Source organism: Eutrigla gurnardus (genome assembly GCF_963514095.1).
Source record: "Eutrigla gurnardus genome assembly, chromosome: 2".
Classification (NCBI taxonomy): domain Eukaryota; kingdom Metazoa; phylum Chordata; class Actinopteri; order Perciformes; family Triglidae; genus Eutrigla; species Eutrigla gurnardus.
The window spans coordinates 12,272,863-12,287,109 of NC_139916.1; the positions used below are offsets into that span (position 1 = coordinate 12,272,863).

The 14,247-nt window shown below is 41.3% G+C and overlaps 1 protein-coding gene across 1 annotated transcript in view; it reads right to left on the reverse strand.

Annotated features, from left to right (window-relative positions):
* Nucleotides 1-1,167: 1,167 nt before the first annotated feature.
* Nucleotides 1,168-14,247, reverse strand: part of LOC311025604 (guanine nucleotide-binding protein G(s) subunit alpha-like) — a 26,124-nt gene continuing 13,044 nt past the window's right edge. Inside the window, exons 6-12 of the mRNA XM_084028577.1 lie at nucleotides 6,664-6,718; nucleotides 5,555-5,628; nucleotides 5,285-5,343; nucleotides 5,020-5,140; nucleotides 4,126-4,256; nucleotides 3,945-4,012; nucleotides 1,168-2,704 (exon numbers count right to left, since the gene is read on the reverse strand). Coding sequence (XP_083884703.1) covers nucleotides 2,558-2,704; nucleotides 3,945-4,012; nucleotides 4,126-4,256; nucleotides 5,020-5,140; nucleotides 5,285-5,343; nucleotides 5,555-5,628; nucleotides 6,664-6,718 — 655 coding nt within the window. The 3' untranslated portion in view covers nucleotides 1,168-2,557. The remainder of the gene's footprint in view (nucleotides 2,705-3,944; nucleotides 4,013-4,125; nucleotides 4,257-5,019; nucleotides 5,141-5,284; nucleotides 5,344-5,554; nucleotides 5,629-6,663; nucleotides 6,719-14,247) is intronic.

The window sequence follows — 14,247 nt, forward strand, 5'->3', positions numbered from 1 at the left end:
GTGACGGATGTTACTTTGGCAAACCTTTCAAGGTGACGAGACTGACGAGTGTCAGAAACACACATTAGTTTATACTCAGTTGCCAGTTTATTAGCAACACCTATAGCTATAACTAGTCTAATACAAAATCCTACTTTCATTAATCAATCAACCTTTGAGGCTGCAGTTTGTGGTGCTTTTGATCCTCTTTTAAATGTATTTTTCATGTAAAGGCTTCTTCTCTTATTTAATGTTTGCAGGTGTGTATTTATTGGAGTATGTGATTGTATGTAGTATTATTTTTTCTCACATTGTATTTGTATATTTCCCCTTGTAAAACACTCTGTTCTCTGGTTTTGATAAGTGCTCAATAAATAAACTTTATTATTATCAACTGTATCATGTTAAAAATCTAAGAAACGCCCGTCGCAGAACATGAAAGGATTTACTGCAGGATTGTTGTATTCAGACATGTGTATCTAATCAACTGGCAGCTGAGTGCATGTGATGTCGATGCAGAAAGGATCTAGTATACTCAGCCTAACAAATGAACCAAACACTAATACAACCGTTTCTTCTTGTTTAAGCAAAAATAATTTGGTTTATGTAGAAACAAGCAATGTTTTGCAACTGAATTTCCCCTCTCCTAAAAAAAAAAGAAGTAAAAAATGAAGAAGAAGAAAATGAATACCCATCCCATTGCATCCAGAATCACCACCTTCTGAAAATGTTTGCGGATGTTTCTGACAGAAAAAGCAAAGGAAACCTGGGGGGACAAGTTCACAAGGGGTTGGGGGGGATAGATATAAGTGTACAGTACATATATATAAAATATAAAATCTGAAATATATTTTATATATATTAAATTGTGTTAGGGTTCAGTCTCTTAGCATTAAGGTGGTGTGTCTTGATTATCTTTTTTTTCTTAATTTTCTTTTTCCAAATCCTATTATATAAATCAGAGGAGAGTCAAAGCAAAACAAATTAATCAACGAACAAATATGGGAGGAAAAAAATAAAATAAAAACCCGGAGCGGACAACGTACTTAAAGCCACAGACGAAAGGCCTCCGCCCCGATCCGATGCCCCTCCCCCGGCCTCCAGCGAGGGGCGAGCCAGCACGGACGGGGTGGGACAGACCCGTCCAGCTGTACAGCGCAGTGAAACATAACTTACATATTTAGCTCATTTTTACACGTACAGTCGTGATCAAGGCACAGGGATCTTCTACAAGTTATTTTTTTTTCTTCATTAAAGTTGTACAAAATAATACATTTTACAGTCTGTACAAGAATAATAGTCCAGCAGTAAAATAAAGACAGACGGAGTTAAAAGCCGGGGAGGAGGACGGGGAGTGGGAGAGGTGAGGGAGTCAGACGAAAGGTGAGGGAGAGGACGTCGGGTGGAGGGGGGGAGGTGGGGTTGATGAGGGCTGGAGTGTGTGTGTGTGTGTGTGTGTGTGTGTGTGTGTGTGTGTGTGTGTGTGTGTGTGTGTGTGTGTGTGTGGGTAGAGGGGTTTAAATGGTGCACAAAGGCAGACACAGTGTACACCAACACACAACATGGGGTAAAAGCTAACAAAAACTTAAAAGTTGATTTGTGTTATTACAGGAATATATAATATTTATATATATATACATATTTATATATACACACATATATAAATATGTATATATCTATACATATTTGGATTTTTTTTTTGCACTGCATGAAGTCCATTGGTATGCATGAATCTATGCATTGTATGGTATTTCCTTTTCTTCTGTGTTTTTTTGTGGGGTGTGTACGTGTGTGTGTGTGTGTGTGTGTGTGTGTGTGTGTGTGTGTGTGTGTGTGTGTGTGTGTGTGTGTGTGTGTGTGTGTGTGGTTTTCTGCTGTCCCTCCTCGATTGGTTTCTTGAAGAGCTCGTCATGTGAGCGGTCTTATGATCGAGTCACGCTCGCGTCCGCAGGCAGCCAATAGTCAATCAGTCCATCTGTTTGGAGCAACAAAAAGGCTCACAGCTCTCCTCTGTATCACGCTGCCACCCTCCATGTCCATTGTTCTCTTTTTTTCTCTCCTCCTCCTCTCCGTTGTCGTGAATAAACTCCTCTCTCTCAGAATGCCTTATTTAATTCGGCCTCTGCCAACTGCTAAAAGCAGGAGGACTTAAGTTTCAAAAAGGTCTGCGTGTGTGTGATATGAGGCATTAAAACCCATCCGAGGGCTCTGGATGTCTTACGCTGTAGTGTGTGTGTGTGTACCTGCAGGTGTGTGTGTGTCCATATATCTGAGAGAATACGAGCTAAAAGGAGGGGGCGGCCTGCACTGAGGGATTGTCGTCTCGACCCTCTATCAAAGTGAGTACAGCAGTCGGTCCCGTCTAATGCTCGATGAAGATGTTGGTGTATCCGTGTTTCCTTTCAAGAACAAAAAAAAAAGAAAAGAGTCCACTGTTCTGATTTTCTGATCCCGGAGAAGCAGAGTCGTATCGGGATGGAGGGGCGTTGGTGGAAGTGGAGGGGGGTGATCGGCTAACTGGTGGTGGATAGGTAGAGGTTGGTGGGTACATAAGTGAGCCGCCGGACACCGCCGCCCATCACAAGAGCTCGTACTGCCGGAGGTGCATCCTCTGTATGATGTCACGACAGTCACTGAAGACACGGCGGATGTTTTCTGTGTCCACCGCACAGGTGAAGTGGGGGTAACAGTAATGACGCCCGTCCCCGCTGGCGGTGCTGATCCTCTGGAGAAAAACACAGAAGTACAGACAAGTTAGAGAGTTTTTTGTTGTTTTTTTTTGTCTGATATATTCGACTTCCCCGTCGTGATCGTAATATTTCCTTTTGAATGGATCGGAATCGAATGTTATTAACTACTGACAATATAAAAGCAAAAACTGTGACAGTAGTTTTCTTACAATTCAACTATTAATGTTAAAATTTAGTACATTTGATCAAGTTTGCATTGGAGGATAATTCATCATCAATATTTATAACTCTACAACACTAACGTTTGGGTATATTTAAGCCGATATAATATACCTGATGAAACATAATTCTCATCAAAATGTATTAAAGTACAACAATACATGGCAAATTGATGTACTCTTCTTTTATTTTCCCTATAAAACGTCTCAAAAAACAAAAATGATGGGGGGGAACCATTAAAAAGCCTCTAAAATGTGTGAAAAATGAGGAAATCATTAACAAAACATTCCTAAAAATAAAAATAATGGAGCTGGGAACTTGTCCAGCCGTTCCTGTGACATGTGAGCCTTGTCTTGTGAAGTCATTTGCATTGTTCCTGCCATGTAAAGTCTACCCAAAAAAATCTCCGATGCTGTCGGTCGGGGTGGCGTTATCAGCTGTAAACCGCCATATCAGCCGGCCGGTGAGGCCACGATCACAAACGCACCGGAAAAACGATCAGCGATCTTCTTAAAATATCTCGTAGGCAGACATCCTCTGTACGCAGCAACTAAGACGGCAACATTAGTGGCCATCTGCAAGATTTCTGCTCTGATTTCAGGGCGACATCTCCGGTGCCGAGCGGCTGTCACCAGTGTTCCATCCAACAAGAACCATTTGCCAAAATCTATTTGGATGAAACTGTGATGTCTTTTACTTTGGACATTCTGTTAAGTGCTGTTCGCTGCTTCTGTCAAAATACATCCAGCTCAGGAATTGCAATGTTATACAGTATTATGAGTCAGTGACGTAGGCGTCAAATTGTATGTTATCAAGTAAAATGTGGATAAGACTACTCTGCTGATGATGGAAGATATGTATATGTATACATATCATTGTACATATATATGTATAATGATTGAAAAGATTCAAATTAACTGATGTTCAGATGGAATTCCTTGAAAATTTCAAACTGAGCAGTGGGAATGGAGCGGAGGGAAACCACATCATGTAAAACTCATAAAGGAAGTATGAAACAAACACAACAAAAATGATCAAATTCAAACAAGTACGTACCAGAAACTCATCCCGAATAAAGTACTTTGCCCTGGTGACACGTGGATCCTCACCTGGCTCTGGTATTGCTGTTGAAGCAGAAGAAATCTAGTCACAAATCAAGTCTTTTTTTTGTTTTTGTTGGGAGGATGTGTGTGTGGTGCGTCGACCTCTAACCAATATCGGTGTGTCACCCTCTTACCATCGTCAGGCGTAGTGTAGCGTGCAAACTCCGGGAAATACTCCTCGATTTTAGATTTCCCCGCCAAAACCTTCTCAGCGAGCAGATCCTGTTTGTTCAGGAAGAGGATGACCGAGATGGTCCGGAGCCACCTGTGGAGCGAGAGCAAGTTTCAGGGTCAGATTTTGTTTTTGGGGAATCCCAAAAAAACACTGGTCTTGTTGCCTGCATGCACATTTGCATATCACGGACTACCGGCCTCAAACAAATAACAGGAAACAGTTTGAAAATGAGTAGTTAATTCATCATAAATGGAGAGATCTGGTGAAGAAAATATATAAAGTATATCAAATATATGAAATAGCGATATCTGTTGCACCTGCTTCCGACAAATGTAGTTTTCGAAGTCTCTTTGGATAAAAGCATCTGCTAATTTTTAAATTATTTTCTGTTGATGAACATGTGACATCGATGCGACCTTTGAACTGTGATATACAGTATGATTTGCGAATAATTGTCATTCTAGCTATATTATTTATTTTTATGTTTATTTACATTGTTTCACTTTTTGTTTTTTGTTGTTTATTTATCATTAAAAAATGCAAAAAATATGCTAAAGAAAAAAAGACTACTGGCCTTGGTGTTTAAAGTATATATTGTTTTTCTTTTAATGAAGAACCTTTGAGTAAACAGTGACACGGCGGTATTAAGATGCACATTTAAACTGAAACAGAAACGTCTTAATCTCAGACCAAAGGAAAAGACTTGAAGAACAACATGGCTTTAAAAAAACATACAGAATTAAAATGGGTTTAAAAGGCGAAAAGAGAAATTGATGGTAAAAGGTATCTGAGAAATACCACAACTATATTGTGTCTCAACTACCAGTAATGAATTGGTCTCCATGGATCTCACCTGTTGTTCCAAATGTTCTTGAAGAGGTAGAGGGCTTCCTCCAGTCTGTTGGTCTGATTGTCTTCTCTGATCACCATGTTGTAGCTGCTGCTCGCCACCACGAAGATGATGGCCGTCACATCTGTGTCACACACACAACATCAAAACTACCACCTTTAGATTTCAAACACACAGATATGCATCTTGTAAAAAAAAAAAACAGTCAAATGACTGTTAATCACTGATTGATAATGAGTTTCTTTACTAAAATAAAGCCGCTCCGTACCGTTAAAACACTGGATCCACTTCCGGCGTTCGTCCCTCTGACCCCCGACGTCGAACATGCTGCGAGACGGAGGAAGATAAAAGCTTTGTTTGCATTGTGAAGAAACGACTAACTAAACACTGAAACAGGGGTGTGAGTCAAACAAAACCAATCCCAATAAATACAAACAATTTTAAGAAAAAAAAATGTATTCATGAGGTTTATTATGTTATATCAGCAAAAATGTCTTATTCATTTTAAAATGTTATCTTTCGATGTTTGGTAACTCACTGAAAATTGACTTTGTCTATTTGAAATCGAGTCTCGAAGATCCCAGACGTCAGCACTCGGCATCTCAACAGGTCCTGAAAAACAGAGACGGGAGGAAATAAAGTACTGATTAAATAAAACTATTCAAGTTAAACACGCCATCTATAAACAAGGTGCACGTTCAACTTCCTCTCAATTCAGGTCAGAGTTCAAAATGAATAAACAAAGCTGCTTTATGTTGATTATGTAGAATCCATGGGCTTTGATAGAAGCCTCAAAAACACAATCCCCAGTTTGTTAATGCAGGAGATGACAGCAGTGTGACTGTACTGTCGTCGTTCATGACGCAAAAGGACTTTGATTTATAAGTGTCCAAAATCTTGATGAACGACTCTCTCTGTAGTAAACTCCAGTGTGTCTGTAATTGAGGAAGTAGTGACGCAGTCAGCAGAACATTTTCAGATAAATGAACCTGACAGTGTGAGAGAGAACCAGCCGGCAGATTTATGCCATGAAACGGAAGTGAATTGTATCGTCTACACCTTCAACTACCTGTTTATTTCATTCAAATACAGGAAAAACGCTTTTCTTATACATTTTCTTCATAATTTAATTCATATAACATGCTTTTATTTGTTTACATTTGTTTGAATTCAACAATACTAAGTAAAGTAAAAGTATATGCTTAATGAACTGAGCAGTTCATATTTTTTTCTTATTGTGACATATTGGTATAATGATATGACGATATTTATTTGTTTTATATGAATGTGTTCAACACTTATAAAATCTGACATTTAGCTTTAAAAAAACAGTTTTTTTTAATGTAGCTAGTTCACATTTGTTAACCTGGCACACAGCCATCTTGGAACACAAAATCACATGACATGTCACATGACCCACCAGGATGTTCAGCATGTGTCTCTTTGGGACTAAATTCAATGATAAATCTGAAGGAACTTTCCAGGACATTTCAAGGATGTGTGACACCTGAAGTTTCTTATGGGTTAAGTGAAAGTAGATAAATGATTCATACAATGAATCGATGAAAAAAAAAACACACACACACAGATGCAGGCATTTGGCTTCAGAGCGATGCTGCAGATGTGTTTGTGTTTTGAGCGTCTCACCTGATCTGTGGGCGTGTAGTCGTTCTGCCGGACCACGTCGATCCGGTCTAAGAAGCTGCAGAAAAAAGAACAGGAAGAAATGCAGCCGGTTAGACCACGTAGTAATACAATAAAAAACAATGATCTTACACACACATGTTTTGTGTGTTATATACACACACATTATAAGGAGGCTGAATGCAACTTTGCACTACATTTATCACACAAATCCCACCATGCTGACTCCTTTATTGTACTGTGCTAATGTAAAAACATATCCAGTACATTATCAGGTAGCATAAGAAAGATGGAGGACGGTGTTCCCCCGAGCGGCCACCAGGGGGTGTGTGTTTTAATTCACAGTGAGATCAGAAGCAGCCAGTCTGAGTCACCGGCAGCGTTTGCTCTGTCAGACCAGAGGAGCCTCGTCAATGGAGCTGCTGTAGTAATACTTGCACAGCGAGGAGGTGTGTGTGTGTGTGATTGTGTGTGTGTGATTGTGTGTGTGTGTGTGTGTGTGTGTGTGTGTGTGTGTGTGTGTGTGTGTGTGTGTGCACATCAGTGTGTGTATGTACAGGGGTGGGGAATGCAGGCCGCCTACGGTGAGATCAGATTTGCAGAGCGCCGACCCAAATTAATGTTGATTGTTCCGATGAAATGGCCTACATAACTGCTGTTTTTCAAGGTGTGTGTGTGTGTGTGTGTGTGTGTGTGTGTGTGTGTGTGTGTGTGTGTGTGTGTGTGTGTGTGTGTGTGTGTGTGTGTGTGAGCTGCCCTGATGCTTTCGTGATGACTGTATCAGGGTCACCTGCTGGAGATGTCTGCTGCAACAAGTCAGGACTCAAAAAAAAAAGAGAAAAAAAAAGACACTTTTGCATTTCTCTCATGTATCCCAGAAGAAGTTTTGACTAAACATCCCTCCTCGTGTACAATATGTGAGGACAAACAACAATGCGTCGAGTTTTAAAATGCCTGCCCCAGCTTTCCTGCCAGTCACTTTCAGATGCACAGAAGAAACATTATGTGGCTTGGAGCTGCTCCTCTCTGACAGCGGAAAGACAAGTGGGCTGAACTCCGGCTGCACTGAGAGGAATTTGGTGATCGACTCTAAGGCGAAGCTGCAACTATCACAACTGTTCCACAAGCGTGCATCGATCAGGCATCGGTGCTGCAGGTCCAACAACAATGATTCCTCAACATCAGCAGCAGCAAAAAAATCATCTACAGAACGCATCAATCTTACAGGCTAAATAACAATCCTATGTCCCATAATTAACATTCTCATTTACAGAGAAAGCTTTTTTTCTCTTATACGACACAATTTGCAAAATACAACATTAAGACACAGATCATCGTGATTAAAAGTGTCCCCGAGTCAGTTTGGGGGATAAACAGGAACATAAACTCACACTGGGAGGCCACGGTGGATTGGACGGTAAACGTTTGAGACGCATTTATTTATTTGCTTAACCTGTTTTAATGTTTTCCTGATTGGTTCGTTTAAAGACAACCCACGCATTCCTGAGAGGGTTTGCAGTTAAAGTGATAGGAAAGCAGAAACAAGCCTCCCGTATTTGTTTGTGAATTACTAAATATCTTCAAATTATACAAAATGAAAGGGTTAGGGACGCAACGGGTCACAACATGCAAAACAGCAGCAATGAAGACAATAAAGTATTTCCTGCAGTGTGTTAAAGCAGAGGTGCGTCTCCTCAATTGAAATACTCAAAAAATAAAAACATACATTTTTATGGAATATAATATTTAGATTCAGGGAAACATGTGTTTAATGTTTACAGGGTCCACTAATAACTAAACCACAACAAGACAACACGTGTTAGGGCTCGTTCATTCACTGGGAAAACCTTGCAAGGCTGCAAACTTTTAACAATCTTTTTATTTTTTTCATGCTTTTTGCACATTCCTGTACAGCTCTTCCGTCTCTATTCACCAAATTTATATTGTATATATTATAGTCACTGTTTGTGTATCGTTTATGGTCTTAGATGTGTGACTACTTATTCACCAAGATAAATTCCTCGTTGGTGTAAAAATACTTCTTGGTAATAAATCTGATTCTGGTTCTGATTCTGAAAAAATAAAAAACCTGCTAATTTCCCCACCATGTTTGGTCTCTTGCGCGGCTGTCGGTGTTGAGTGATCGCCCGCCTGCCGTTCCTACAACGGGGGAAGGCGAGACACTCGTTGCCTCTCAGGGCAAAAGGTATGCAACCCCCTCTGAGATAACTAGGAATGTGGCGGGCAGGGGTGAAATGTGACAGGAGGGCTGCAGGTAACACACTGGACCAGGAGGGTGGGGGCTGGAGGCCAGAGGAGTCAGGAAGCAGTCGGTATGAGAGTGAAACAAAAGGGACGCCCACGTGCATATCTGTCACAAAAGTGACACAGATATTCATATAAACACACACACACACACACACACACACACACACACTGGATGTGACAGAATCTTAAAGCTCTAATGATGACAGAGTTAAACATGGCCACCGACATCTGCAGAGGCCGAGCACGTTGTTGATCTACGGCTCCGGTCTGTGGCGGCAACACGCCCAGGACAGACCAACAAACACACACACACACACACACACACACACACACACACACACACACACACAGGGCTCAATTTATAGCAGTTCTCCCTATTAATAGGAGTAGTGCCAATAATAACCCGTGCCTAGTAGGTTGAACTAAATAATAGTAGCCGCCCCGGTAACAGAGAGGTCTGCGGTGTTATGAATAAACCGCCGGGTTATTCTGGGGGAGCAGACAGGCCGACTTAAACTCTGGATAAACACACATAGTCCTGTCTGGTGAGTGGAAATAACACAGTATTTACAACAAAAAATATTAAGGTACACATTTAACTTTTGAGTGTGTTCAAAGTCTCATTTGTGTTGGTTTGTAGGTTCAACAATTGTGTGTGTGTGTGTGTGTGTGTGTGTGTGTGTGTGTGTGTGTGTGTGTGTGTGTGTGTGTGTGTGTGTGTGTGTGTGTGTGTGTTTGACATTATCTATGTATAAAAATGTATTTTTTTCTATATTGTTTTTTTTTGTAGATATGAACATAAACCACATTGTAATTTAATTTTAGTAAAATTTACAAAAAAGAAAAACCTTTAAGATTATTTTCTGATTTACACAAAACAAAGAGGCAAAAAAAAGAATATAAAATCTAGAGCTTCTTCCCAGAACAGATTGGACACACAAAATTCAAAATTACCAGTAAATATGAGTTTAAAATACAAGCATTCCCCAACAATCACAGGGAGATGTTTCCCGGGTTACAGCATCAGCAGCAGCGTACAGAGCTGATAACTCTCCATCCTATAATGCATGAATTCATCTTGTTAAAGTGGCAGTATTAGGACAAAGGATTACCCAGATTACGGGATAGTATACATCCTCAGCTCTACACGGGATTACTCTGAGCCCGTGTCGACTCACGGCTGGACTGGAAAATAATATGATTCATGAGAATTAAATATGAGCTTAATTTACTCGGATAAAACAAACCACCATAAACCTTAAATAAGATAACATGAGCAAGTGTTTCAAGTTACTGACTTAACAATTTAATATTCCCTTTGTGTGAACGTAGCAAAACGTTTTTATTAATCCAAACAAGAAATTAACTGTAATAACAAACCTAACAACATTTAGTTTAAATACCGGTATGTGCCATGACTGGGTTTAACATGACACACACACACACACACACACACACACACACACACGCACACACACACAACTAAACAACTAAAACGTGCCTCTTTCCATCTGCTAAAACCCATTTTTGTCTCCCAGATTTTCAAAGGTTCAACAAGCAATTTATTTTTATATTGAACTCATGTCCTTTAAAATGCATTAAAAAAATGCTAGAACCATCTAAAAAAAATGCTTGTTCAAAAACAAAGAAAACAAATGTGATATAACGGCCGAAGCAAAAGCAAAATTGTCGTTTAAGTGTAAAAAGCACAATTGTTTAATGTAACATAAATAAACAGGCCTTAGATATATGTGATGAGTCACTATTAAATTAAAAATAGTGTATATGAGTAACGTTGCTGATATTTATTTAAAATGCATACTTACTATGGAGTTAAAATGTGGGCATATATATTTATTTGATATTGATGTTAAAACTACATCATGTACATGGTAAAAAAAATGCCCTAAAAAGAGCAGCTAATAAGAAACATGTCTTTAATTAAACTGCACAATTATCATAAAGTGTTAAATTGCACATCTTGTTCAACAGTTCGAGGCGTTTTACTGCTTCTTTGTACGTTAACGCTTCACGTTGCGACCAAACCAAAGGCTTCACCAGCCGATCCCTAATTAAACACACACACACACACACACACACACACACACACACACACACACACACAGAGGATGGGGGGGGGGAGAGGAGGAAAGAAAAGAGAGAGAAGGCTGTGTCTGACATTACAGCGCTGCTCCAAAAATAGCTCCCTGGCGCCCTGGCCTCCAGCTTGGTTGTCATGGCGACAGAACCACAGGCACTATAAATAGACAATCGGCTCCAAATCTTGTGCAACTGGAGGGAGGCCAGAAAGAGGGAGAGACAGACGGGGAGAGAGAGGAGGAGGAGGAGAATAAAGAAAGAAGGAATGACAGATAGAAGAGGGAAAAATGATAGAAGAGGGGGAGAGAAACAGAGAGAGAGGGGGGAGAGAAATGCAGAGAATGGAGTGGGTGAAAGAGAGAGAAAATGGCAAGAAAAAAGAAAAAAAGGACGAAAAGAACAAATGAAAGTAGTTAAGAAAAGAAAGGAAACGTAAGAATCAAATATTTAAAATAAGAAAAGTCAGAAAAAACAAGACAATCAGAATGAAAGAGAAAAAAAAAGAGACAGAAAGAAGATGTGGAAAAAAGAACAAAATACTAAGAAAGACAAAAATGACTGAAATAATGCACAAAAGAAAAAAATGGTATGAAAATAACGATAAAAAGCAAATTAAGAATGAAAGAATTAACAAAAAGAGAAAAGTAAAAAAAAAAACAGACAAGGAAGACAAAAAGTTAAAAGAAAACACAAGACCCAAGAAAGTAAAGTAAACAGAATATAAGAAAAAAGGGAGAACAAATAGGCAAATAGAGGTTGGAAAAGAGACAAAGCAAAGAGTAACGCCTGCACTGGGAACACTGGCCTGTTAAACAGCAGCTGAATCACTGAACACACACACGGCATTCAGGAAATCACAATACAGAGAGATTACACCAGCAGAGCCTTAACCATGCGACTCATACGACGTCAAGGCACGTTTTACATGTGCTGCTTTAAACACTCGTCCCAATCACAGCACATGCAATACACATCGACCCCCCAAAAATCAGATTGCACCCCCCCCCTTACTCCCTACATCCTCGATGAGTCAGAGACTCAATCCGAACCATTTTACTGTCCCTGCAGAAACACAGCTAGACATCAGAGAGAGAGAGAGAGAGAGAGAGAGAGAGAGAGAGAGAGAGAGAGAGAGAGATGAGAAGTGAATCAGGGGGACTCCGGCACACGACGGCACATTATCGCCGGGACGAGTCTGCAAAGAACCAACCATTGATAATAATACCACCGGCTGGTTTCACATCCAGGCCACACAAACAGATCCAGACTGAATTCATGGAGTCACGTTTCCTCCTCTCGTGTTACACTATTTTCTCTAAACATCTGATTAGGGGGAGCTCGGCCAAATATGTTTCTAATAGTAATATATTTATTCTGATAAAGTTGACAATCAACAAAATCCACAGCTTGTTATAATGAGTCAAACAACAGATCCCAGAGCCCACTGCACCAGGAGGAACTAAGGTTCCACTGCACCAGGAGGAACTAAGGTTCCACTGCACCAGGAGGAACTAAGGGCCCGCTGCACCAGGAGGAACTAAGGGTCCGCTGCACCAGGAGGAACTAAGGGCCCGCTGCACCAGGAGGAACTAAGGTTCCACTGCACCAGGAGGAACTAAGCTTCCGCTGCACCAGGAGGAACTAAGGTTCCGCTGCACCAGGAGGAAATAAGGACCCGCTGCACCAGGAGGAACTAAGGTTCCGCTGCACCAGGAGGAAATAAGGACCCGCTGCACCAGGAGGAAATAAGGTTCCGTTGCACCAGGAGGAACTAAGGGTCTGCTGCACCAGGAGGAAATAAGGGCCCGCTGCACCAGGAGGAACTAAGGTTCCGTTGCACCAGGAGGAACTAAGGGTCTGCTGCACCAGGAGGAACTAAGCTTCTGCTGCACCAGGAGGAACTAAGGTTCCGCTGCACCAGGAGGAACTAAGGTTCCGCTGCACCAGGAGGAAATAAAGACCTGCTGCACCAGGAGGAACTAAGGGCCCGCTGCACCAGGAGGAACTAAGGTTCCGCTGCACCAGGAGAAACTTAAGGCTGGATTATGCTTCCGCGTAGTGATCACACAACGGCCACGCAACGGCCACGCAGTTGCTTGGAGACCGTGATGGTTCTGCGTTGGGTTTACGTGTCGAAATGCAATTCAATGCCACACCGGGAAAGGGCGCTATGTTTTTTGTAAAGACTGACCGACCGACCGAGACTCTTGACGTATATCGTCGTTAGCCTCGTTATAGCCTATTTGTTTACTTTCCGGCTTTAAACACTTGGTGTTTTATTTCTTTGTGCAAAAGCGACAAGGTGCAAACAATAAAACGAGGTGCAAACAATAAAAGTAGCCTTTTAAAAGTTTAAATGGCGGTGTTTATGAGTGGAAACCGGATAGCGGTCTCCAGCGGATGTAGTTAGCGGACCAATCACAGCCAATGCCGCTGCGTTGGCGTTGCGTTGGTGTTGCGTCGCCTCGACGCGCGTCTAGGATTTTTGGGAGGTACACGTCAGACCCTTGCGTTGGATGTAAGGGGGGTCCGCAAGGACGTAAGGGGTCCGCAAGCCCCCTTGCGTTGTGTCGACGCGGAAGCATAACTTGGCCTTAAGGGCCCGCTGCACCAGGAGGAACTAAGGTTCCGCTGCACCAGGAGGAACTAAGGTTCCGCTGCACCAGGAGGAACTAAGCTTCCGCTGCACCAGGAGGAATTAAGCTTCCGTTGCACCAGGAGGAACTAAGGGCCCGCTGCACCAGGACGAATTAAGCTTCCGTTGCACCAGGAGGAACCAAGGTTCCGCTGCACCAGGAGGAACTAATGTTCCACTGCACACAGCAGGTGAAATTGATTCACAATCACTTGTCTTTCCCAATTTGACAGATATTGATATCCCTGAAGTTTAACTGGCTTGGCGTTTTACTAGATCACAGAGTTCTTCGTAGATCTAGATAAGGTATTTAAATAAATTGTATTTATTCAATTTCATATCTACAAAGTTAATAATTACCTAAAATCATGTGTATTTGTCAACAAGGTCATCGGTTTTATCGGACCAAAGCAGAACTGGAGTCCTAAATGAAGCGTTTTTAACAATCAGAAGGAAACACCAGAATATTTGAGGACAAAGTTTACAACACTTTGATTTTGAGTTTGGATGAAGCAACAGACACCTGACAAACAGGCCTCCTCGGAGAAGGAGGAGGAGGAGGAGGAAAAACAAAACATGTGTCC